General features: G+C 40.0%; 1 protein-coding gene across 1 annotated transcript; it reads right to left on the reverse strand.

Annotated features, from left to right (window-relative positions):
- OPN3 (opsin 3) lies at positions 1–25,791 on the reverse strand. Its single transcript, XM_080389773.1, has 5 exons — positions 25,727–25,791; positions 22,864–25,394; positions 6,891–7,210; positions 5,520–5,771; positions 1–2,483 (listed from the first exon to the last, which is right to left on the reverse strand). The coding sequence occupies exons 2-5, from the start codon at positions 23,213–23,215 to the stop codon at positions 2,220–2,222; spliced, it is 1,188 nt and encodes a 395-aa protein (XP_080245899.1). The 5' UTR covers positions 23,216–25,394; positions 25,727–25,791; the 3' UTR covers positions 1–2,219.
- Between the last annotated feature and the right edge of the window lie 751 nt (positions 25,792–26,542).

Genomic DNA, 26,542 nt, shown 5'->3' on the forward strand with positions numbered 1-26,542 from the left:
ATATATATAAGGTACATTTAATCACTCATTGAAGGCTCAATATACAGAAAATACTAAAATGCCAAATGTTTTGTTAAAAGGATAGACTCATTACATGGAATGCTAATTTACATCTTTCTCCTTTTGTAAATATAAACGTGCATAGATGTAGTAGTGGTCACTAGCTGAAAACTTAGTTCTTGATGTTGTAATGAACATGCTTTAGTAAGGGCAGATCATTGACATGGTAAGACAACTTACCTATGCATTTGTAGCAAAACAAAAATAAAAAATATGAAAGAAACAACAACAAGTATTGTCTGTTTTCTCTGAGATTATATGATTTAATCTAGACACCAGAGCAGACTCCAGATGCACTTTTAAACACGACACACAGCCAGTTTACCAGTGCTAAAGCTCTAGAGGTGCACGTATAAGGAATTTGCCTCTTTAAAAACACAGGCACAAGGACAAAGTCAGTCACTTGTTCTGAGATGAGGTCACTCCCTACTCCTAGGGACTAGCTCAAAGTTTCTACATTTAGACCCTGTTTCTATTTACTTTTCAAGTTTTAATCTTGACTGCAGGGCCAATGGCTACAGTGGCAACAGTTATTCAACATGTTCCTTTTATACCTCACAGAAGATTTGTCCCCAGTAGTTTCTTAATTGTTTTTCTTACAGCTTTCACAAAGATGGACAGTCTGCATATTGCAGATCCACACTGCCCATTTAGCAGACTGAGGCAGAGAAGTTAACACTGGTGCAATGGATGTGGGAGAGAACTACTTTCCACAATTCAAAATCAGTTCTCTAACTTACTCACCAAATGCTGACAGCAAGCCATGTCTGGGGCACAATCCTGTTGCTATTTTGTACCAGCAAGGCTTACAAAGTGTGTGTGTGTGTGTGTGTGTTGGGGGATATAAAAATCTGTATTTGTTCTGTTTACTGAGCTGGAAGTAAGACAATCATTACTCACACTACAACTCGGGCAAAAGTTACCCTGCTCTTCTCTAACCACTACGTTACCAGTGCCAGAGAAGGTTCAGGATTGTTATAGGAAGACACTCTTCATCCATGTACAGAATAAATGGATGCCAGATAAAGATGCAGAAAGCACATATAAAAAAAGAAAAATTCTGATTCTCCCTTTTCACTGACCTTTTTTCACTGGCGCTTTGATTTGCATGATTTTCTTCACTATGTAGCTCAGGGGTCCTACCAGGTAGCACCAAGAAAATGTTTTGCTGAGTACACAGGGACAGCTTTCTGGAGGCTTCTGGTTTAACCGTAACCCCAGTCATCATTTACATCACTTTTACCAGCCCTGACCCTGCAAAGTAGCAATTCAGACCAACTAAACTGCAGCCAACTTCAAACATTCCTCCTTCCCTGATAACTCTGTGAGCTGGGAATGTTGGCAGTTCAGGGATCACAGGATAACTGAAGCTGAAAGGAACCTCAGGAAATCTCTCATCTGACTTGTTCCACTGCTTGACCGTACTCAGGGTGAAAAAGCTTCTCCTTATATCCCATCCAAATCTCTCTTGTTTCAGTTCATACTCATTGCCCGTGATCCTTTCACTATGAATTGCCCTGAAGGGCCTGGCTGCATCTCATTTAAAACCTCCCCATCTCTCACTGGGGTCCCAAAACTGCATGTAGTATCTAGATGTGGTCTAATGTGTGCTGAGCTGAGGGCATAATCCCTTCAGACCACTGGCTCTGATCCTGTCAATACAGCCTGGAATGCTGGTGCCCTTCCTTACTGCCAGGGCACACTGCAGGCTCATGTCCCTCACTGAGCAACAGGACTCCACACCCTTTCCCACAGAGCTGTGTCCCAGGCAGCCAGGTCCAGCCTGCTGTGCTGCAGCATCATTCTTCCTTCCCAAGAATGGGACTTTGCACTTGCCCTTGCTGAACTTTATAACATTTCTGTCAACACATTCCTCCAGCCTGATCAAGTTCTCCTGAATGACAATCCTACAATATGCTTTAAGGAAATCCAAGGTAAAGACATCCACCAGCAATTTTGGCACGGATGCAGAGATTTCAGTACTGTGACCAAAACCAAACTACCTGCAGAGCTTCAGATGCAGAATCCCTTCAGTATTTCACAGCTTAAGAATGTGGTTTCCTTTGGCAGCCCACAGACACTGCCACTAAAACCGGTCTCTAACCTAAGCAGTCTACTGGCTGAAGTCCATCTCATTCTCATGTCTCTTTAGCTCAGCCCTATAGTGGCTTGACTTGGATGACATTTACTTTTGTTCCATTGTGTTTACTGTTGTCATCTATTTCCTGAGTGTCATCGCTGGTGATAATAAAAATGATAGAGGAAGAGCTGAAAGTCACTTTCTTCTTTGGCCTGTCCCCTGCTTTCTGAGACATAACTATTGGTCGTATTGGTTTCTCATTCCCTGTTGCTGGTGTCTCTTTCACGGTCTTCTGGAATCTCATCAAGCGAAAGCACAGGAGTTGCAAAAGGCATCGTCGAAACTGCAAGAGAAAATAAATAGAATGAATTTACAGCTTCCTAAGCATGCACTTCCTAAGCGTTCACTATCATGTACAACCCAGTGAAAACAACAGTACAGTAAATGACTCAACATAACAGATTTCTGTGTATCTTCACCATTCCGTTAGTTTCAGTGCTGTAACATGGTGGCTTTTTAGTGGGTACTTTTCTCTCTATGCCAAAGAGCTGAATAGAATCACGTAGCCAGTAGAGGGCAATGAAATGCAATTTAATATTCTACCAGCAGCAACATCTGCAATTCACAATCTGCAAACAAGAAGACTGGACTCCAAAGTGTGCTATAGGTATTGTTCCCATATTCAAAAAAAAATCACACATTTGATCTAGCAGGGGAAGACTATTCTCAGAAACACTCCACAAAGGATGCAGAGGGAAGGAACAAGGGGATGAAGGGGATACAAAGTGATGTTTTCGTTCTCTTAAGTAACTGCAGGTTCTGGAATTTTAACAAAAGCATTGAATGTCAGATGTAAAATGAAATTTAAGTGATTAGTAAATAGAACTAAAATGTTGCTATTCAATATGGAAGGAACAGAAGTCTTTCAGTTAATTAGAAGCCATTTATGATACAGTAAGTCTGTCCTGCCTTGTGATTGGGTAATGCAAGGTATTCAGTGAAAGCTTGCATCAGTATATAGAACAATAAACGCAGTAGTAGCACCGTTTAAAATGTTTCAGTTATGGTCTCCTCTTCACAAAGCAAAGCATTCAGGTATGTGGGTTAGAGGATGTACCATTCAGTAGTTCCATGTCCGCACACATCTGAAGCTCAAATATGTTCCTCTAGGGAAATTCTCTGGTTTTACAAGAAATAAGTGGGAAGCTCCCTCTTTTACTAAACCATAAGAAGACATGCCTGGAATGTATGAAGAGGATTTAAAACAAACAAACAAACAAACGAAAAAAACCAACAAAAAAACAAAAACACAACAACAAATGAGGGGTGGGGGGTGGAGGGGAACAACCACACACTTTTCTCTGTAAAGGGAGTAGAACATCTTTCTCAACAACCTTCCATTTAGCTGTATTAAGGATTATTCTGTATTATCCTGCATGGCCAGTGACTGTTTTTCCAGCTATTATGCAAGAAGCTCTCTGACATGCCAGTTTGGAAAAAGGTTTTGTTATAGGAAATTAATCCTACTCTGACAGAGGGGAAGCAATAAGTCCTGTTGGGAAGGGGACCTGGAAAGTTTTAAGATCATATAGAAAGATAATATGTAAGAGAATGATCATGTGAAGGTCTCGGAGATTTCAGAGATAATGTGGCACCTCTGAGTAGCACAGTAGAGTGAAGGCACAAGCAAGTTAGAACAAGCCAGACAGATGAAGAATACTATAGAGAAGACGTGGCTTTAGGATTCCTTCTGAGGGCAGAATAAACCTGAAGATAAGCACAAATATTATCGTTTTGGTCTTATTCTGGAATTAGAGGTGAGTAAGAAGTACTCCACAAGGGGTGTCAAATAAGCACATTCAACTGATTCATTCTTATCCTGGCTATGACTTCACTGGCACTGTGCCTGATACCAGTTTGATTTGCTTCTGGGTATCAGAACCTAGGAAATCTTTTTCAGATAAACTACTCAGCCTGTCATCTAGGGTACAGCATCAGTGCCACTGTATTAAAAAGTCACTCTATTGTAAAATACTCTTTCTGAACATGATTGTTGTTAGCTCCCCATATCCAGGACAGCTCTGATATTGTGCAGCTGCGTGGTCTTGGACCAGCTTGCTGTGAAAACTAGCTATGGGTGAAAAGCTGCAAGACACCACATTGGGGGCCTCCTTCCCTCACTCAGGAACAGCATTTAAGCTCGCCCTCGGTCCTGGCCTGAGTGGCACCACAGCCTTTGCCTGGCTGCCCACTTGGCTGATCCAACCCACTAACTTGGCTGCCTTGTGCTTACAGACTGCTGGCTGGCCCAGGCTGCTACCTGGCAATTGCAAACCAGTGTAGGAAATCACAGAAAATTCCATATCTGTAATGAGCTAAAAGGTAATTAAAACCCAGGGAAAACCTTCTAGGAATCATTCATGTTTTTTTACCTCTTCTCAAGTGATTCTATTACACTCCAGATATATTTAGATCTATACAAACTTGGTTTCAGAAGTTTACACTGTGCATGTTACACTTCCAGTTAGCATTCTGGGTTAAAGTGAAGCTATTTTAATGTCTAAATAAATTCACCAACACTGCTTAACTGCATCCAGCAGTTATCTTCACAGTACTGATGATTTACAGAAAGATGTATAGTTCTCTAGTTTCCACATATTTGACATGCCACTGATAACTCCAAATACTTCCATTCTCTCTTTGCTCTATAAGGCACTAAAATGAGCAGTTACCACCATTAAATCAGCAGTCTACTTTTCATAATGAAGACTACAAAAGCAGACAAAAATAAAACTTGTTTCTCATCGATAAGTATGTCTTCTTAACAGTATATAATTTGTCTCCAAAAAAACATTTCACTGTCATCCACATGAGATTTCGGCATTGAATACAATGAAGCTCTGACAAATGTTACCAGTGTAACATTGGAAATACTATGCTGAGTTGTTCAATCTTTATATAGCCATAACAGAGAAGTCAAAGGCAAGTTTTTTCTTCCTAAAAACAAGACACCAGATATTCTGAATTTTCTCTGATGGAGTTCTGTTGTGGTAAGGCAGTGATTTAGATGAGGTTTTCTAGTTGTAATCCATTTCATGGGTAAACTGCCAAAACTAGACACTTAAATTTTGACACTACCCCTCCCTTTCATGTGAGTGCTCACGTGTGAACTCAGACATTTAAAATCCAGTTTCTGATAAGGTAGTACTTTAAGCAACATCAGGGATTTTAATTCTACTAGATCTTTACCATTTATCCTAGCTGTTCAAATTTTTTTGAAAATCTAAGCTTTAGAGATTAAAATAAATCAGATCGAAACTCCACATCTGTAGTACTGGCTACTAATTATTAAACAAAAGAAAAACTTTAATGTACCTACCTTTCTACTCATGAAGATATAGATGACTGGATTATAAGCAGTGCTTGATTTGGCAAAGAATGATGGAATGACAGCTACTGTTGGAGTTACAAGGTTGCTATAGCCATATGTTACCAGGAGGGAGACCACCGCATAGGGCATCCAACAAATAAGGAAAGTGGAGATCATTAAGAAACACATTTTAGCCACCTTCTTTTCATATTTGAGAAGTTTGATCACTTGAACTGTCTGGAAATCTTCCACACAGCGAAGCTGTAGAAGAAGGAGATAAAATGGCAAAGTAAAATAGCTCTGCATTTTACTTGTAACTGAATAGTTCTACATTTATTCATAAATAACTAATTCGCTAATTTAGTTTTAGGCACAGATACTATATGCCATACCTTGTGAACTACAATTCTTCTGGAAGTTTACATCATGCTTCCCAGACTTTTATTGTGTAATTAAGTGTAAAGATACAACCTGAGGAAAAGCAGAATAGCAAATCCACTGGAAAACTGCAAATCCAGTGATGTTACAAAACATGCTGCACTGATTATAAATATTTCAGAAAACTGATTTGCTCTCATCCACTGGCATAAGCAAGTTCAGTTTACATTCAATGATCCCTAGCCTGACTTTGTTAGACAATCCTGTAGATTTATGTGATTCACAGTCTTTAGAGAGAAGAAAATATCACAAATAGAGTTTTCTGTACTGCTCTGCCACCTTGTAACCCTAAAATTATGAAACCTCTATTTAAAGCAGAAAACTAAGCAGCAGGTTCCCAGTGTTATCTGAGTAAGTCAAAAAATAAGGAGAAGATGGGTCACATAGGTGAGCATTCTCCATAACAGTTATCAGTTGTCCAATATCATTGACCACAAACCTGAACAGGTCCAAACTAATTACACACAGAATATGAAACATTAACACTTTCTGACACTAAAGATCTGGACTGAATTAAAATGCATTGCCTTAACATGGAAAATTGTTTTAACAGGGCTTAATCTCCACTTGGAAGAGTTTTACAGCATTATCTTCTCAAGAGTAGCAAGGAGGGGGAAAGAGTTGTTTAATCAGAACTGCAAACAGTTTTCTTTTTCCATTTTTTCAAGGGAGGATCTGCTGTGGATTAGAAATCATGAGCACTTCCCTAACCTGCTTCCCAGTGAAACTATACAACAAGTAGACATTGGTAGCTCTAGGATGGTTCTCCTCCAACCCTACATCCTTTCTAGTGGTACCTGACGTGGATGAAAATTAAACGTTCAAAAGTTTGAATTGGAAGCAAGAGTGCAAATTTAGGCTCTGATCCAAGCTTAATATAGAGCATCAACATTTTTAACTGAAAATATTACATTAAAAGAAGTCTTATTTGAATTAACTTACCATTCTTACTGCATATAGAATATGGCCATAGCAATAGGCCATGATCCCAACAGGTGCTACTAGACAGCCAAGGAAAAAAAGGAGCACAAAGGAGGTATCATTGGGGTCTTTTGATTTCCAGTCCACTGAGCAGCCTAATCCATGAATTTCCAGTGTATATCTGTTCCAGCCCAAAAGAGGTGCTCCAGTCCAGGCTAATGAGTAGAGCCAGATGTATGTGATAGCCCGCCAAGACCAAGAGAAGTCAATCACTTTTGCATGGACTACTCGAATGTAGCGTTCATAGGCAAGAACAGTGAGAGTCATAATTGAAACAATTCCTGTAAGAAAAATAAAAAAGGTCAATTAAATCACTAGCCAACATTGCAAATTGGTCTGAAGTCCTTTTGATAAGTGTTACCTTTGCTAGCAGGTTAACTCAAAATTAGCTAGCTCATATTATGAATCTAACACCAATAAGCTTTTTAGGTGATGTCCCATTGCTCACCAGCTACTAACCCAAACTTAGTATCACTGACTTCAAAACTACTCAGAGTAGGGTGCTAGCATCTGACCCATGATGCCCAATGGCCAAGAAGTAGGGCAAGGGGGAAAAAAAAAAAAAGAGACCAAGCTAATACTTGTTCCTAAGTGTTACTTCATTAAGTGAGAGATCATACTCCAAAGGGTTTTTTTCTGTTGGCAATTGTTGTGGCATTTTTGTTGTTGTTCTTGGGGTGAGTTTTTTTTTTGGAGGTGGGTTTTTTTTATGGTTTTGGGTTGGTTTTTTTTGTTTGGGTGGGGTTTTTTTGTGTTTTGTGTTTTGGTTGTGGTTTTTTTTTTTTTTTTTCTAAAGGAAAAGCTGCCAAATAAAACTGATATAATCAGCGACAACAAAATCTGTTAAAAACCTAGGGAATTAAGAGTAGAGACTAATATGCACCTTTAACATGAACAAAATGACTAGCAGAATTCCAACTTCTTTTCGGATTTCCTGGAAGTCTTTGCATTGCAAAGAACAACCGGGAAAGCACAGGGTTGCACTGCTGAAGAAGTCCCATCTGGAAGACATTGGATTATTTTGAGTGTCCTTTCCTATCTTGCTGCTATCATAAAAATACCAGTCTGTTTCAATTAGTTGTGCGCTCTTTTCATTTTCTGTCCACCTCAAACCCACTACAAACTTATTAACGTGTTATGACATGAATCACAGATTAATTTTCAGCATTCAGCACTACCCTATCCATACACTTTGATAATTTAGTGACGTCAAGGCAATTCTGTCTTGCTCAGGATATAATGATTTCTGTTTCAATGGTCTGTGAAATTTGATGATCAAAACCCAAACTGCCCATCAGGCATGTGTCAGTCACCTGAAATCTGTTAAATTCAGTCATTGAGCTTATATATACAACCTCTTTAACAACAAAAGGGTGTATTTTCACAGCAGTTTGTGAGGTTAGATAAGTATCTGTGTCTCAGTTGGTGTACATATGATCTAATATGAAGCGCAAGTATTTTGTCATGCATATACACAGCAGTTAATTTCAAGGACATTCATATTTGTCATAACGTGCATTTATATAGCTGTATGAAGGTTAAACATGCAGATTTCACTGTAAAAGACAGAATAATCATTAGATCCAGCAGAAACCTTCAAAGGTTTTCAGATATCTGATCTCACTTTAGAAAAAGGATAAGCATTTCAGGAAGACAAATTAACAATACCACTCTAAAGCACCAGCAACATTGATTTTAGGAAGGCAACTAAGAATAACAAAATCTAGAGCAACACAGCCTCTGTGTCAAGGCATTCAACAGCAAACCCATGATATTATTAACCAAATATCTCACAGTGGGATATGCTTTAAGATCTCTAAGAAAGTTTCTTTACCCTGCAAGTATTAGAGCATCCCTTTTTACAGGTGATGAATTTAGAAAGCTTTCTTGATTAACAGGAAGGATTTCCCACTCTAAAGGAAAACATGCCACATTCTTGTCATGGCTCTCTTCGAAGTGAAACAATGAATTTTTGTTTTTATTGTTAAGTACATTTTTTGCCAGTGTTATCTTTAAACTTTCATCACAAAGAGAAGCAGATATCGCTGGGCATGCAGAGTGCAAGGTATACTGTTTTCACAATTAGTTTTGTGTAGTTTTTGGGGGGTTTTTCTTGTATAAGTCATCACTATAGAATTTTGTTTTCATGGCTTGCAAGAGAAATTGAACTAGAAAACATGGACCAGAGGGTTTCCAAAAGACATAAGGGTTGGTTGGTTGGTTGTTGGTTTTTTTAAATGAAGTTGATGAGAAGTCCTTCAGGCCATTTTTCAGGACCTAATATGCTGGAAATACATTGAAGGATGTGGATCTAATCAAGATCTTAGCAGGAATTAGAAAATAATTGCAGAACTACATAGGTACTGTTCTACTTCGATTAGCTCAGGTAGATGCTTAGTACAAACAAATGCAGTCTACTTCCTGAACACAAGGTAAAGCAAGAAGTTCCCCTACCGCTTCTCTGTGTCCAAACATTAGGAGATAGAAAATTTTACCTGACAGTTACTAAAATCATCCACAGACATGTTTATGGAGGAAAATTCATGTCAATCACCTTAGGCTCAGTTTGCTTATATAGTGCACAGAGGCTTTGTCTGTGATCAGCAAGTGGAAAGTGCAGCTTTTCAGGATGGTGAATCAGGATTCCCAAATTAACCGCTTGCTCTTCAACACCTTCCTTCTCCCTACAATGATATCCAATGACTAATGTCCTTGTGTACTCTTAGTATTTCCCCATTAATTTTTATATAAGAGTTTTGAATTCTGGCCATGACATAGTAATCAAAAGCACACATGCTTGGTTGAAAGAACAGGTGTTCAGAAGCAATAATTTATTGAGTCCTTGACATTCTCAAGGAAGCCATTGCAAGCTCAACATCTCCAAAAATTGGTACTTACACAGAGATCTTTGAGCAGGTTTAGATCAAGACCCTTTCATCCTGAAACCAGTGCTCTTTACAGGAATACTTCAGATTTCGACCTGAACCATCAAAAGGGATGTTGGTTAGCCCATTGGGCAGCATGTGCTAAAATGCAAATCCCCATTCTATTGGTATTCAAGAAGTGTCTGGCAGCATGCAGGCATGAGGCAAGAAATGCAGGTCACAGCATATTACAGTAAATTCCTCTTTAATGCAGTAACAAGGTCATAGCTGTAAGAGTAGAGGTTGAAGCAGTTAACCATAAAAACAGAAACTGGAAAAAAACACCCTTGCAAGATAAGATAAAATGCAGGGAATTTTGTCCAGAAAAGCCCCTCATTTACTATGGAGCCAAAGCTGCTTGTTTCTTTGTGGTAGACGGCATGCAGAAACCTATGGAAACAGGAATACTGAGATCTGCCCTAATATATCCGAGATCCACAAGAAGAATGGTTTTCACAGAGAGCAATGAGCCATTGGAATAATCTCCCCAAGTAAGTGAGGGATTCTCCTATATTGGACACTTAAGATTCAGCTGGACAAGGTGCTGGACCATCTTGTCTAGACCGTGATTTTGCAAAGAAAGGTTGGATCAGATGATCCCAGAGGTCCCTTCCAACTTGGTGTTCTATGTTTCTATTAATATCTTTATCAGTGTACTGTATGACTTGATACCTTTTTCAAAAAAGAAATAAAGCTTGCAAAAATCTGTACAAGATAAAACTTATTTTGATTTTACTGTGTAAAATCTGTGCAACTTGAAGGTTAAGCTTGTGATTTCAAGGTTTCAAATGTTATTACCACTATTTGTTTAAGCCCGTAAAAAACAAGCAGCTGCACAACTCTTCGTTACACCACAAGTGCTCTTGCTTTTAATAGAAATAACAATTATAATTCTTGGCAAAAGTTTTCCAGCTTGTAAAAGTTTCAACTACTTATTTTATTCCTAACTCTAAAGTATATATATATATAAAAAAAAAATAAAAATCCTTGAGAGGTAGAATCGTCAGAACTGTCAAAAATTACATAGGATCTTATGTTCCACTAAAAGTCAGTGAAGGTCCACTTTTGCACTGGGAGGCAGGGAAGGTCTTTTTTGTTATAACATGACTTCAGTACAGGCAAGGGCAAGACTAGAACAGAAAATAATTTAATATCTGTCCCCTCCCCCCACCAGTTACGCATCTTTTCCGTTCTGCATCAATATGCAACCAAAACACATTTGGTATTTCTAACAAAAACTTTGAGAAAGCAGCACCACCGGTTGGCTTGTGTAACTATAATAGCCTCATGGATAGACCAATAAAGTATGAACTGACTTTCATATCTGTGAATGATCTGCAGCAGCAACTTGAGACCTTGTATGTTACTTGAGTTTCCCAACTGTTGGGAATTTCAGCTATTCTATGTGTGCACTTTATAACAACAAATTCCATTATGAAGCTGCAAAGCCACAAAAGCAGAAAATGCCCAAGGGTCTCATACAACTCTAAGCAGCAAAAGCTGGAATATTTCTGCCACCTCCACACATAATGATACAAACTAGTAACACTCACAGTAGCACAAATCTTTAAAAAGTCTGTTCAAACTCAATGCGCTACCGTCAACATGAAACATGCATTTTGACATTCTATAGTTTCTCTCCATATGCTAATAGCACTGTCAAGTTTCAAGCAAATTTCTACACAGGACAAAATAAAAAAAAAAAATAGTATTTAACAAGTCACTTATAGATTATTTGAGTAATTACCTATACCTCTACCACACTGATCCCAAGGATGGAAAATGTGTTCTCAAACGAGGAAATTATAATTAAATGAGAAGGGGAGAAGGAAGAATTTATACATTTTGGTAGGGGAAACTAATTCAATTGGAGATTAGCTCTGGTGACAAGGATGGTTTCAAGCAGCATTTGCGATATAGTCAACATGCTAGAGAGCACTGCTGGGACTTTACAGCTCTTGGTTATGATTAACAAATGAAAGAGTTGCATTTCCTTTTGAGATTATTTTAAGTTCATTACTTTTTTTTTCCCCCATGGCAATCCAGGATTCTATTAAATTTGCTCTATTACCCTATTAATGCCAACAAGAAGATAGCCAACAAATATGACATCTAAAGATACAGCTACAGAGCAATTGCTAAATCTACATATAAAGTCATAGATTTCATGAAGCAAAGCAGAGCTTTTCACAAGACCTATCTAGATGCATAGTTCAAAGGGTTCAGTAAAATTTGCTTATTTTAAAGTCACCCACAAATGGATATAATAAGGACTCATTTCTTAAAGGGCCCGCTTCTAATACATTTCTGCCCCTAGTAGACTTATTTGCAGCGGTCTAGAAGTCAGTCTTTAATCAGACTTTCCATCTTCAAAAAAAATAGTTTTTGAATCAATAATAACTATTAAATAAGATTTTAATATACATGCTTATCAGTTTGCCCTTGAAGCCAAAGCTGTTATATCAAAATAACTTCTATAAAAGCTAATCCTCTCGATTGACATGTTCTGCAAGATAACTAACAGAAGTGTAAAAGTGGTTTCAGACACAGTTAAAGCTTGAAACAAATACATAAAAATTCACCTTTGCATCCTAGTTTTATTAGATGTAGTGTATATTTGCTTGCAGTCCAGGTTTTTCCCAGCAAATGTCAATAAAGCTACAGAGAAGGCTGAGTGAAGTTTATTATGGTTCACTGCAGAGTTCACAAGTGAATCCTGAAGCCTTCATTCAAGCAAAATTCATATTAAATGTTAATGAAGCCACTGTACGCACAGACTTCATCCATTAGTCACTTTGGATTTTAACCCAAAGCTTTCAGAATTATTTCATTCTAGAGATCTTCCTTTTGTATATTAGACTTCAACATCTTTCAATCAGCTTTCCACTGTTAGCGATCTCTTCTGTCAAAACATTATTTTATCATGAAGTTTCTCTTATACCCTAACAGGTCACTTTTTCTGGCCAGTTCACAGTGCTGTATTTTTGCCCAATATTAACACTAAATACCTATGGCAGGAAGGATGGAGGGAATAGTTAGATGATCACAGTTAAAAGGTTTAAATGCAGGATGCTGTACAAAGCATTGGTCATTTGTGGTTTGGATAAACCTATTAAATTCATCTCCATAAGACATACATCTGAAATATGATGTATTTGGTGGATCTCATGGGGTATATATGCTGGACATTAAAGATTCTCTGCTTTTTCTGTGGTCATTAAGTCTTCCTGGCATAACCTACATTTAAAAGCAATTAGGGATAACATACACCTATAGCCACCTTGATTTTCAAACACTACGCAAGCCTCCATAAAGACCATAATTTTGTTTGGATGACATTCATATTTAAGTTAGAGGAAAAAAAAAGGGCTATGCCCTTCCTTTGTCTACTCATTGATCTTCTAGGCAAACGTGCACAGTAGCAGTACAGTATTAATTTCTCTACTTCCAGTCATACTTGCATATTCAGATCAAAATATTGCAGAGAAACTTGAGTTTGCTTCTACTGTAAAAAAATAATTAATTCATGATGCTATCCTGAGTTAGTTAATTCAGGTTCAAACAGAAGAAAACCCACAATTTTAATTTGTATCAGCAACTGGATGTATCAGTAACTGGAATACCACACTACAGACAAGTGTCGAGAACAACATACTAACAAGAGCGATAAATATAACCTTCTTGTTATGGATTTAATGGAGCAAAATATTTATTTTTATTTCACCCCAGTATAGATTAATTCTTAACATTGATTTCTCCATGTTGACTCCAGCTGTGACATCAAGCATCAAAACAATCCCAGAACTTTAACACTAAAGAACAGGTGTAAGTGTTCTTTATCTACTCATATGCCAAATAAAGCGCTGGTAAAGAGGCTGGTAAGCATGTACCTGGTGACACTGTAGTAACTATCCCTAGTATAATTGGGATCATGCTATGAAATGAAGCAATTTGTGAGATTCCATATCCTGTGAGGTTGAGGTTCTCTGAGGCAGGGGAGGAGGGGGAAGGCCATGGTTGTGTGTTACTTTCAATATTATCTCATGATCAATGGTTGCATGTATCTGGTATTTAGCTTTATGCTGTCGAAGCCAGCAGACTTCAGGGTCCCTTCAATATGTGACACTCTAGATCATCTTGCAAGGCTAGGTCCTGCGGTATTTCATGTGATAAGCAGATGGAATATCCTTCAGGTATGTAACATTTCTGGCCTGATGCCACAATTCCCCCATAGCATTGAGCTGGCATTTTCCAAGTGGAGCCATAGGAGCTGACTCCCAAAATTTTTTATCTTATATGACAGGAATAAAAAAAGAAACCCTACACAGTGTTATCTAGAGCAGACACACATATACTAAAAAAATAATCTCATGTAAGTAGAATATTTGTCAGTCTCTCAAAGATTCTCTTAAGTCTGTTTTCAGAGCTGTTCCTGTCATCTCTCCCTACTTATAAACATAATCCTTTCCCATCCTCTATATTCCACCTTCTTTGGTATTTCTTTTTCAATCCTGCTGTCTATGAACACATTCTTTCATATCACACATTTTAGTAGGAAAGGATGGGAATACATGGCAGTAGCAAGTACAGCTACAGGGGTTTTGTCTTTGCATGCTCAGAAATCAAATTGAAAGGCAAATCTATGACCATAAAGGATCTCCAGTCACAGCTAATATTAAAGAAGTGAGAATACAGTCCCTTTGCCCAAGGATAATGAAACTTGAAAATCCAATACATATGCCGATTGAGATACCTGCCACTACTCCTACATGCCACTTTCTGATGCCAGTTCTTTCAATAAATTGGTATTACCACTCCTGTGAAGCAACCATGAATCTTTTGTTTCAAGCCATTATAAATTAGATCCTGGCAAAGATTTTCCATGAGCAAACAGATGCAAGGCTTCTTGTGCTCTCCCCACAGAAATGCAGTGCTTTGCATAATGCCATACACTTTGGTGGTAGTTCTCACTTGGAAGAACCTTGCCTTTTTTAGCCCACTACACATTCACATCATGCATGTTCTTGTGCTGCTTCCAACTACCTCACATATGATTTATGCATGTGGATGACTCCATTTTCCGTATACAATTCAGTTTTTGTGGCCTAGTGCAGAGGAAAGCACTGATTTTTTACACACACACACACACACACACACGCACACACAGAGAGCAGCTTTTCTGGAAATTATTTAGATTTTATTCTGAGAAAGCTGCAAATTTTAATATGATGAAATATATGCTGATTTAAAAAAGAAAAAAATTACGGAAAGCCAATATGGTTATTGTTTGGATATTGGCCCCTGAAATGGGAACCTATACTTCTCTTCAAGCAAGGGAGAGACAAATACAGGAATTCATTGCTTTGACTCTGAGCAAAATTATGCACTTTAAAACAATTTTTAGTTTTTACCTGAAAGAATATTTTTTTTTTTATGCTTAAAGCTTCCAGAGATACTCGAGACCTATCCATTTTGATTCAAGACTAAGGCCTAAGATTCTGAGGGTTCATTTACTCTAGCAGCAAATCAGGCTTTCTAACTCTTCCTGAAAGACTTGACTGCTCAGTGTTCACAGACAATGCTTGTCTGAGCTACAGATTTTAATCTCAGAAAATACTCCTATCAGTAAGTACTGATTACAAACATAAAGACTTTCTCTTTAGGAACTACAGATGCTAGTTTTAGCTCCAATTTAAACCTGGGCAATTACCCTACCATGAATGGGGTCATTCCCATATAAGCTGTGTAGATAAATGTAGCAAAAGAAATGTGTCTTCCTGTTCAAGCCACTAGCATTCAATTTCTATGTTGCAACTCTTCCTCTTCTCCAGTACCCAGCCACTCAGAATCAGGGAAGAATGATAAACTGTTTCTTGTTGTCTGGAGTCTTTTGAATAAAATTCCATTTTTTTGCCCTTTGATTGTGTCTCATGTGATAATTATTTCTTCTGTACTCTGGGTTTTCCAGGAGTCATATCATGGATACATCGTTAAATGCTTCAAGCTGTACAGTGTAGGTCATGGAGAAGAGTGCAAAAGACGCACTGCAGCTCAGACATTGCCCCATACGATGTGTGTATTCTGATTTCTATAATCCTTAATTAGAACAAAAATACTGCAGTACTTTCAGAATAGAAGTGTTAGTTTCAACTAATTCTAACAACCACAATTGCTTCTGCCCTCTCCATGCAATATACAACTTACTTGCATGGTTTGCTATATTGCCTCCCCAAAACGTGGTAATTTGGACAGAGGGGGTATCAGATACGCATTCCTGAAGGCTGGGCATCTCTACAGAGCAACTGCAGCACAATGTAAAAACAAGATTCAGCTCTGAGACAGACCTTGACTTCTGTTAAAGGACATAATATTTTCTATATCAATTAATCCTTGACCTACATCCAAGTGCTGAATTACTATTTGGCATACCTAATCAGAGAGGAAAGCCATTCTTCTGCAATCCCTCCTCACCTCCTTCATGTTTGAAAAGCCAGAGAGCAACAACTTACTAGAAGGAACTTCTTGTCCACGGCAAGACAAAGTACTATGGCACTCTGTAGTTTTGCATTACAAAATACATTACAGACTATTTGAATTCAGCAGTTAGGTGTTACAGTATGTCTTAGACAACAGTTATGTATCAGTTCTGATTTTTCAACAAACTTTAGCATCCACAGTCAGATCTAGGTAAATGAAAATCACTGCTTCTAGACATAACGCACTTCAAGTATATTTTATATACAACTCATCTATAAAACTATAGGGAAATTAATGACCTCTCCCATGTTCAATCCTGCAAGTGATTAAATCACTCCAAAAAAACAACTGCTAAAGCTGAAAGCATGCCGATTGAGTCTCCAGCTGTCTGTAACACAAGATCCTAAAACTGTCTGCCGAGTAACCACAGAAAACGCTTTTAGTGAGATTAAATCAGTGCATATAACATACATTGGTAATGCAAAAGGGTGGCAGAGGGCACCATTCTTTCAGTGTGCAGAGCCTTAGATGCAGTAGCTAACAATTATATACAGATGGTTTTGCTTTGTTTTAAAATAGGCTGTAACTGAAGCCAGGTCCACAGGACAATCTCTGGCAATTAATCCTTACTTCATTATTGTGTGTGTGTGAGAAGGGGGAGGAGGGAAATCAGCTTGCCTTAAAACAAATTTATAAAATAGCCTAAGATGTACACTCTGCAGCTTTTCACAGGAAAGTGCAGTTTGTAAAACTGCTTACAAATTTTCCCATCCTCCTGTTCACATTACTGGATGGGAATATACAGATGGATTTCAGCGTTTACTTGGTAGCTCACCAAGATCTAGTGGTTCTATACCAATGGTAACTTGTCCAAAAGGGTCATAATACTTTCAATGGCTTTGACATTAAAAGCTGGCAATGTTTATTTACCCTCACAAGAGCAGCTTACAGTTAGGAAAGAGAGAGGTCTCTAATCACACTTCAGTAACACTAGCCTTTCAATCACAAACAATTAAGGTTTAATAATTGAAAGCCTACCCCAGAGTATACCCTTACTATGCCATCTTCTGTCAAGAGACTGCCTCAGATTTTGGTTCCTGTTCCTCAAGACATTCCTATTATCCACCATTTTTTTCACTCCTCTCTTCCCTCGCTCAGTTAAATGCATCAGAAATTGTTAGAAGAACAATTAGAAGAAGAAACCAAAGTGGCAGATGGTTTAGTTTCCATTACTTGTAGCTGAAGTGATTTATGTTCAAGAGGTACGTATGTATGCTCCACGTGATCAGACTAGCTAACTTCTAAACCCTCAAAGCTTATTCCTATGCACAGGAGGCATTAAAGCAGACACCTACTGCCTGTGGATGGGCAGGATACAGACTTCTCTTCACACATTCAGTTCTGCAACAGCCACTGTTATTTTAAAAAATCTTGTCTGTTTGTGAAAAAACAGTAGATGCACATAAAGATTATTATGCCCTGAGCCTGTATTCCACAATTAAACAAATTCTTGCTTCGGGTAAGAGGGTGCCCATATCTGTTATCAAAGACATTTGGGTATGTTTAGCTGTCCTCTCCAGCAATTATAACCAAAAACCTACGCTCTCAGTGACAGACAGCAAACCTCTCAGGTATGAATTGTATTACTAAATCAGATAAAGAGATTACACAGATCTCTACTACTTGTGTCTTGGTTAACTACAGATAGGGAAAGAGGGAAAGAGTTACAACCTTTTAAGTAAGGAGAGTGTGGTAGACTCAGTGGGACCAGCAGAGCTGACTGCACACCTCCATGGAAAGAGATGGCCCTCACGGTTTAAATACATCACTTAATTGAAGTAGCTACCATATTGCATCGGGATACATCACCTGTTCAAAAATAGATACTGGAATTCAATATAACTAAATTAAATGGGGATTACTGTCTAGCACAATCACGTCATTGAAGCTTAGACTAAGAGTTGTCTGTTAGTCATCTGATCTATGTTGTTTTCCCCACACTAGTACATGGGGCACTAAGAATGGCTTTGTAATATCAAAAGGCTCTTTTCATGGCCTCTGTTGTGAAGACATATGTGCCTTAACTGTATCTTGACTTTAGAATCTAACTGTAAAAGAAAATTGGGATTGTTACTTGTATGACGAGGACAGAGGTTCAGTAGTCAAAATGATCAGTTTTGCTCTGTAGCAAACAGATCTCTGCATGCTCTAAAGGTGCAATGAAAAGCTTTCAAAAAATAGAAATTTTCCCAGAAAAAAATATCTAGCAGGAGAATGAACAGCAGGCTCTAAATTGTTCAATGCAACACAAGCAGAATATAATAATACTACATGGGCTTGCCTAATGATAAAGTTACAATAATGCAGAAGTAGACAATTGCAAAGAACGCAAAAATTAGCCATTTACTCCTAGACAATCTGTAGTTCTGTTGACACTTTCTCAACTGAAAAGCTTCAGAACATGGACATGTGCTTACAGTGTCTTAAGTTCTGGATCTCATGTGCCTCCAAACTGCTAGACTGGCTGGTAAAATTGGTAAAATGAGAAGCACTTTTGCAAAGGAGATTTTCAGATTCTCCAATCCAAAATTCTTTGGAGAAGTGTAGGGAGGGCCTCCTTGTTGTGTGTGTTGGGGGAAGTTGTTGTTGCCGTTATGTAACAAATATTTCTGAAAATTTGGATACTACCAGTTTATTTTAAGCACACATTCCACCTACGAATATCAGTATAATTAAATACATAGAGGAACACAGAAATATCTTGGTCTTGGTTTTCAAAACAGTATGAGCAAAAACCTCCTAACAACTGTCATGGTTTAACTCTGGCCAGCAACTCAGCATCACACAGCTACTTGCTCATTCTCCCTGAAGAGTAAAAGTAAGAAAATGTATGGGTTGAGATAAAGACCATTTAGTAGGGAAAGCAAAAGCCGCACATACAAACAAAGCAGAACAAGGAATTCTTTCACCCCTTCCCACCGGCAGGCAGGTATTCAGCCAGCTCTAGGAAAGCAGGGCTTTATCACACATAAAGATTACTTGGGAAGACAAATGCCATTGCTTTGACCATCCCCCCCTTCCTTCTTCTTCTCCCCTGCTTTATATGCTGAGCATGACATCATATAGTATGGGCTACCCCTTGGGTCAGTTGTCCTGGCAGCATCCCCCCCCCAGCTTCTTGTGCTCATGGGTGGGGTGGGGTGGGAAGCAGAAAAGCCCTCGGCTCTGTGTAAGCCCTGCTCAGCAATAATGAAAACATCCCTGCATTATCAACACTGTTTCCAGCACAAATCCAAAACACAGACCCATACTAGCTACAATGAAGAAAATTAACTCCATCCCTGCCAAAACCAGCACATAACATGTGACAATTTGAAATAAAGCTGCATAGTGATGATTTTCAAAGTGATTCCTGATTATCAACTACAATAATTGGAAAGAATCTGATTTTTAAAACTTGTTGAGAATTAACTCTGAATTCAAAGTGAGAATCGTATTTATGTTTTTCTAAAGCAGCTTTAATCATATGTCCCAAACTTGTTTACTGTCAGGGGAACATCTCATTTATAGGTCAACAAATGCAGAAGACAACTTAACACCAAGTATTTGGGCTTAGGGGCTGTTCTTCCAAGGAAAAAAAAAAAAAACTACATAAGGATTTTCTTATTTGAACTGAAGATTGAACAGCCTTTGGACCTGAAGGGCTGGTACAGAAAGCTCACATAGCAATGTCCGCGTTCATACTCAAGAATGTGATCACATATCTGTAAATAAACAGGTTTTGGTCACCTAATGTAAAATGAGCTGGACTAGGTCCAATCCCAGGACAGATCCACAGCAGTAAAGTAACCTCACAGTATCTGTTACTATTTAATAGACTCTATATCCACAATTATCACAGCTACCACCACTTTATTCTAGAAACATCATTATTGGGCCACTCCAGTTTACTGAGCAATTGAAAACTGCAAAGCTGTAACTACTCTGCTTAGTTAATGAGAACTTCACTTTTAACAGCTGCCAGTTGTGTGTGTCTTCTGATCAATGAATGTACTTTTCATTCCCAAATGTTCCTGGGGGGAGGGGTTGGTGGGAGTGTTATGCCTTACAAAGCACTGCTGTATTACCCAGCAGTAACACACATACAAGACTTCCATTACAATACCTTCCCCCTCCACCACCCCCCCAAGATAACAGCTGAATTGGGCTTTTATGTACAAGAGAAGTGTTACTGTTCTCTTCTTAGACATATTACAAAATGAAAATAGAAGCTGTGGTGGCGATAGTCCAGATGGCAAACACAGTGTGATGCTACCTGCAGGGCATGAGTTCGTTTGGGATTTTTTTGCCTCAGTATTGACATGCCCTTGCTATCCTACTCAGGTGGGGAGCCACTTATCTCAAAAAACAGAAAAGAATAACCTTTCTATTTCCAGGTGATAATATAAATTATAATATATATATTTCCAGGAGAGAATATGAAAACAATAATATGTACAAAAGGAAAACTTAAGATTAAACATAACTTTATTAGGTTAGCATCAAATTGTAATAGCCAAGATAAATATTTTCTAAGCTTTACGTGACAGCTGAACCAAGTAAATTCAGGGATCACACACTCCTGAACATCCAAGTTATGCATTTATTCTGCACTCCAATATGACAAACTACACACAGACACACGCTTTTCTAATACATCATAAAAGAAATAAATTCTTCCCATTGAAACACACTATGGAAGAGGAAAATGTAACCAAACACATGAAGATGTAATTTTGCAAACAAGTGATGCTAGTTTGACTGCCCTGTAGATAGGGCCCATGAATTTGCCTGCATTTTTTTTTTTTTTTGAACAAATAAATTACATAAAGGGATACAGGAAAGCATCAACACGGAATACATTTATGATGACAAATCATGTAGCACACCACAAAATAGACAGAAATTAAAAATCATGAATGATCAAGCAATTTACTTGCCAATTTATACCTCATTGTTTCTATTTGTCCTATCTGGAGGATGGTAAGATATTATTATAGTCTGGTTTTTTATCATTACCCCTACTGTGCATCTTATTTTTTGACCCTATATGGAAAATGCCTTCATCAAAAATAGTAAGTATAATATATGAGGGACAAAGATAGGAACAGAACCATACTTCACTTCTCTGGTGTAAGCTTAATGTTCAGCTGCCTGCCAGAACACTGGCAGAACAGCTGCCTGGTTGGCAGACACTTGAGTTCCTCAAGCATTTGAACCAGGTGAGTGATGTAGACAGTCTTATGCTAGCTAGGTTCCCTAGTACGATCCCTGATAACACCAGCAAACAAGTGTCTGAGAGCTGTGCACCATAGAAATCACCCAATACCAAACCTTGCACATGTGGCTAACTACATCCTGCATCTACCACAGCTTCTAAGATTTTTGCTGCACTACGCAGCAGCAGTCAAATCAATCATCAGCAACCATGCACCTTCGTCCCAGCAGCCCAAAGGCAGACTAAATGCCATGTAAAACAAGGATTATGCAGGAAAGCTACAAAGCTTACTAAAGACTTTAATTTGCCTTATTACAGTCAATTTTCAGTGCACACATGTTGCATGGGTGCACTATGATCCACCTCTAACTTATACAGCTCTGCCAGAAAAAAAGGATCTGGCATGAGCTTCAGATTTGGTTATTAACAAGCCAAACACTTTCACTGTTAGAAACACAACCTGTTCTTTTACCAGTAAAAACAAAGCTATATTCCTTTTAACAGGTATGTAGCTGGATTGCAACCTATTCTGCAGATTTCTCTGAAGGGTATGTATGAATTTCAGGGATGAAAGCAGTAAAGAGATGACAGGTTTGGAAAATGGGGGTTTTAGCACTTCCACTATATCCATTTCACAGGAATCAGTGGTTTCCCAAAGCCCAGCTGTGACACCGTTATGACTGAAGGGTAGCACCTGAATTCCACAGATGGATAAAGAAACCGGAGGAGGCATTGCCAAACGCTGGGGAGCCTCAAACCCTGTTGGGACCTCACCTGCCCCACCGAGGCGGGACGCTGCTGGCCCCACAGCCGGCCTCCTGCCTCCTCCTTACGCAGCGTTCCCTCACATAAAATACAGTATTTTATGCGCATGAGTCTGCGCAACACTCGGCCAACTCGGAGACCCCTTTAACCACGCTGCTGTCTATCCCCCTAAGTCTTCCCGTCACACCAGCAAGGGCGGGAGGCCGAGGAACAGGTTCCCGGTGAACGTACCGTTCGCTCCGGCTCGTTTTACCTCAGCGCTACCGACTCGCATAACGAAACTCCTCCGGGAGCGGGGCGCCCACCCCCGGCCCGGCTGCCCCGGCACAGAAGGGTCCCCCCCGGCCCCAGGCCGGCCAAAGGAAGAAACGTCCCGCAGCGAGGGACGCGGCCAGGCGACCTGGGGACAGCAGGGGACGGGGCGCAGGGAAAGCGGGCACGGACAGCGAGGGCAGCCGGGGGTGGGGGGGACAGGGAGAGACACGAGGCGACCGCGGGCCCCGCCACCCACCGAAAAGGCTGTTGCTGAAGCCGTCCCAGACGCAGCCGGCGGCATCCCAGACCCAGCGGCTCCTCAGGCAGGACATGAAGGTAAGGCTGACGCCGAAGACGGACACCAGCAGGTCGCTGAGGCTGATGTTGACGAGGAAGAGGTTGGTGGGCGTGCGGAGCCGCTTGAACTTGTAGTAAAGCACCAGCACCAGCAAGTTGTTGCACAAGCCCAGCATGCCGATGGTGGCGACGAGCAGCGCCAGCAGCTCGTAAGTGCCGGCGCTGAAGAGGGGCCGCTCGCCCGGCACCTCCTGCTCCGCCGCGGCGGGCTCGGCCCGGCTGGTCGTGCCCGTGCTGTTCCCCGAGTGCATAGCTCAGGGCTCGCCGCTCATAGCCCGTCCGGCGCGGGGCTGAGCCTCCCTGCCGCCCCCGGCCCCACCGCGGTCCGCGGCTGAGGCGGGGGCAGGAGGAGGAGCCCCCGCCGCCTTCCCGCCCACGGAGGGCGCGCCCTCGGGTGGCCTCGCCCTCGCCTGCCCTCGGGTGGGCCGCGGCCTGCCCCCGCGCGGCTCCGCAGCAGATGCCTCACCTCGCCCTGTCGCGGGTGGCGACAGCCGGGTCGTGGCGGGGATGTGGCCGTCTCCTCCTCTCCCTCCAAGCCGCTGGCCGTCCTGGCTCGGCAGGGCTGCCAGCAGCAGCGCTGCCCTCTGGGGAGCCGCACTTGGTAGGCCTCCTCTGTGCCCCCCTCCGGGAAGGGGCAGAAACTGCTGAGCTGGAATTTAGACTTCTTTCCCTGATAATCTGCCAGAGACAGCTCCTACGATGGCGGTATTTTCTTCTGAGGTGCTCCACCACAGTGCTCTAGTTGCATCCTCCCAAGGCCACCAGCAGCGTCTTGGCCCGGGCAAACTTGTGGTGCAAGCCACCACTTTTTTGTCAGCCACGGAGCAAGTAAGGTACCAAAACTGCTATGAAGTCACCTCTTTTCATACCTTTGTCTCCAGCATGTGTTGTGTGAAAATGATACAGGAATGCACAAGCTGCCTGTGCACGGCTCTAGCTGGTTTTAGGCAGGGTGCTGTCCCAAATCCCAGCTATGCTGTCTCCAAAGGAACCTGTCCCTGAGTGTATCACAGGGATTTTTGCTCAGCACAGCTTTAGGCCTAAAACACCTCGTGAAGCCAAACATCAGGCTCACAGGATGACCTCTAGCTTGCTTTGCTAGCTGACCCACATCTGATGTGTGACAGCCTTCACAAAGGCCCAGAAGAAACTTTCAGTTTAGGTCTATTCTTAGTTTAGTTGAAGAAAAAAAGATGTCTGCTATGGAAGCAACAGAATTTTCAGGGAAATGTGTCTTGGCAAACAGTACCTGGTTGGTTTGGGTTTTTTTCTTCTCTTAAATACATAGTGGTGTTAAAAGGGCTAGACTGAGGCTGTAATTCCTTGTGGACTGAAACTGAAAACACAGATAGCTGAGGTAGGTTTGATGTCTTTCAAAACACATATCTATATACAAATTATGGGTATGTCATGGCAATTTTATATGACAAATTGCTGCTGTAACCCAAGGATAGGAATTGAGAAAGTCATGGGTCAGAAAAATAAAACACTGATTAAAGTAGCTATTCTAAGCAATGTTATCTTTATTTACAATCTATGTTTTCAAATCCATCAAATAGGATTTAATCGATAACTGAAACCTAGTTAGAAAAGATGCTTCAGTCTGTTTCTTCATCACTGGTCTGTTTTTTTTTCTCATTACAAAGACAGCGGGAGCAAGCGCCTGCCTGTCTCGAATCAATTATATTTTGTCCCCCTAAAAGCTCGACATATAGAACACATGACCTTCCAAAATTTCCAGTAACAGACCACTAACACTTCAGCATGGGCTTTAGGGAAGACATAATTATTTATTTTTACTTGTCCATAAAAGAGATTTACCTGTGCATGACAGACTGTGTTCAAAAATACTATGTCCATACACAGTCACGGGTTGGTTTAGGACCAGTTGCTGCGTGGTAAGAGTCTAACGATGCGAAATAGCTTGGCCAAATCGATGGTACACTTTGTTGAGAGGAAGACATGTCTGTCTTCTGTCTTTAAAAAGGAAAATCTTGAATTGTGTACCTTTTTTATCCCTGCAAAATGAAAGGAGAAAAAAGCTGGTAAGGAAGAACAGGGGAGAAATGTAATTTAGCAAGTAGTATATGTTAGAGAACATACTGTCCATTGGCAGATTCCATTATATACTCAGGATTTCTAAGTAGTTTTTCACTACAGCACCTGTGAAAAATACTCCCTCTAGATATCTTTTGGATTTTAGAAAACAAGAGAAAGAGAACCCATAAATTACATTTTACAAAGATTTTACCTCAGAATTCCTGTTTTGGGATTTTTCAAAGCAAAATTAAATATATCCATAAATATGGAGTCTCTTCAGTGCTTGATTTGACAGTGGTCATATGATTAATACTGTAAAATTGCTAACATTATTCAAGTGATCTTGAATACTTCATGAGCAGACTTCCATTTGTCTTCCATGCAGTGTCACTATTCATACGAGGCACAACAAAAAGAAATGCTGTGTTATTCTATCATCAGGTCAAAGGCAAAGCTAGAAACAGAACCTTGACTCCTAATTCTAGTCCAGCACCTGTTTTACCTAACACTGTCTAGATCCAATGCAGCTATGGTTTTAATAATGTAATTAATGCATTAGCCAATCCTCTTCTAACTTTTCATGCAATTAAAAAGCTGAAATATTCTAAGAAACACAGGCATCTGCTTTGCAGTGCTTCATGTTTACACTATTTTATATTTGGACCAGACTGTTCATCAAACATGCATGCATATTAATGGCAATGCTGCAAAAAGGATTTTACCTTTACTTTTACAGTTGCATGAAAGGAGAAACCACAATCCATTATCTGCATTTCTGGAAGTGTATGTGTGTGGTTTACTGGAGGTGTGTCTCAGCTCAAAGTACTAAATATATATGTAGCTGAGCTCATGGGATTAAAGCAGTACAACAAGAAGCTAGAATAGAAGGTCCCCAGTCCTGTACTGTACAAACAGTCCTTGAAACTCCCAAGGACTTCCTAGATCACTTTGGCAACAGTCCTTTTAATGTGTTATCTGTTAACGCACAATTTACATGGGATGGGAGAATGCATTGGCTGTAAATTTGCAGATGGGCTATATGTATGTGTGTGGAGATATATGCTTACACATGTATAAGAAAAAAACTTAAAAGCCAGCTGTGGAAATAATCATTCAAAACTGGGAAGTCTGCCGATGTCTGGGACTGTCTTCAAAAGTTCCCTGCCTTTGCTGTATTTAGCAATTTGAAATGTTCCAGGACGTCAGAGCAGTGAGTGTCACCCACATGTTAGAGCTGAAGAATCTGAAGCGGAATAAATAAAGTGCCAAGGTTGCTGCCACACTCCAACCTTGTGTAGAAATACAAACCACAAACCATGACTCCCAGTTCTAACTATACCCTCAAAAATGCCAGGGCTTTTGCAGTGAGAACATTGCGGAGTGGAAAAAGTGTGTTTTAAGGCATTCAAGAGACCTATTTCATTTCCTGTTTGTTCATTCATTTGTATGTTGCTTTCACTCATTTTCTGTCTTTATCTTCTGCTAGCATACTTTCAAGTGGCAGGCTCTTCCCTGACAAGCAGAAAGCGAGCAGAAAA

Source organism: Falco punctatus, assembly GCF_963210335.1.
Source record: "Falco punctatus genome assembly, chromosome: 5".
Classification (NCBI taxonomy): domain Eukaryota; kingdom Metazoa; phylum Chordata; class Aves; order Falconiformes; family Falconidae; genus Falco; species Falco punctatus.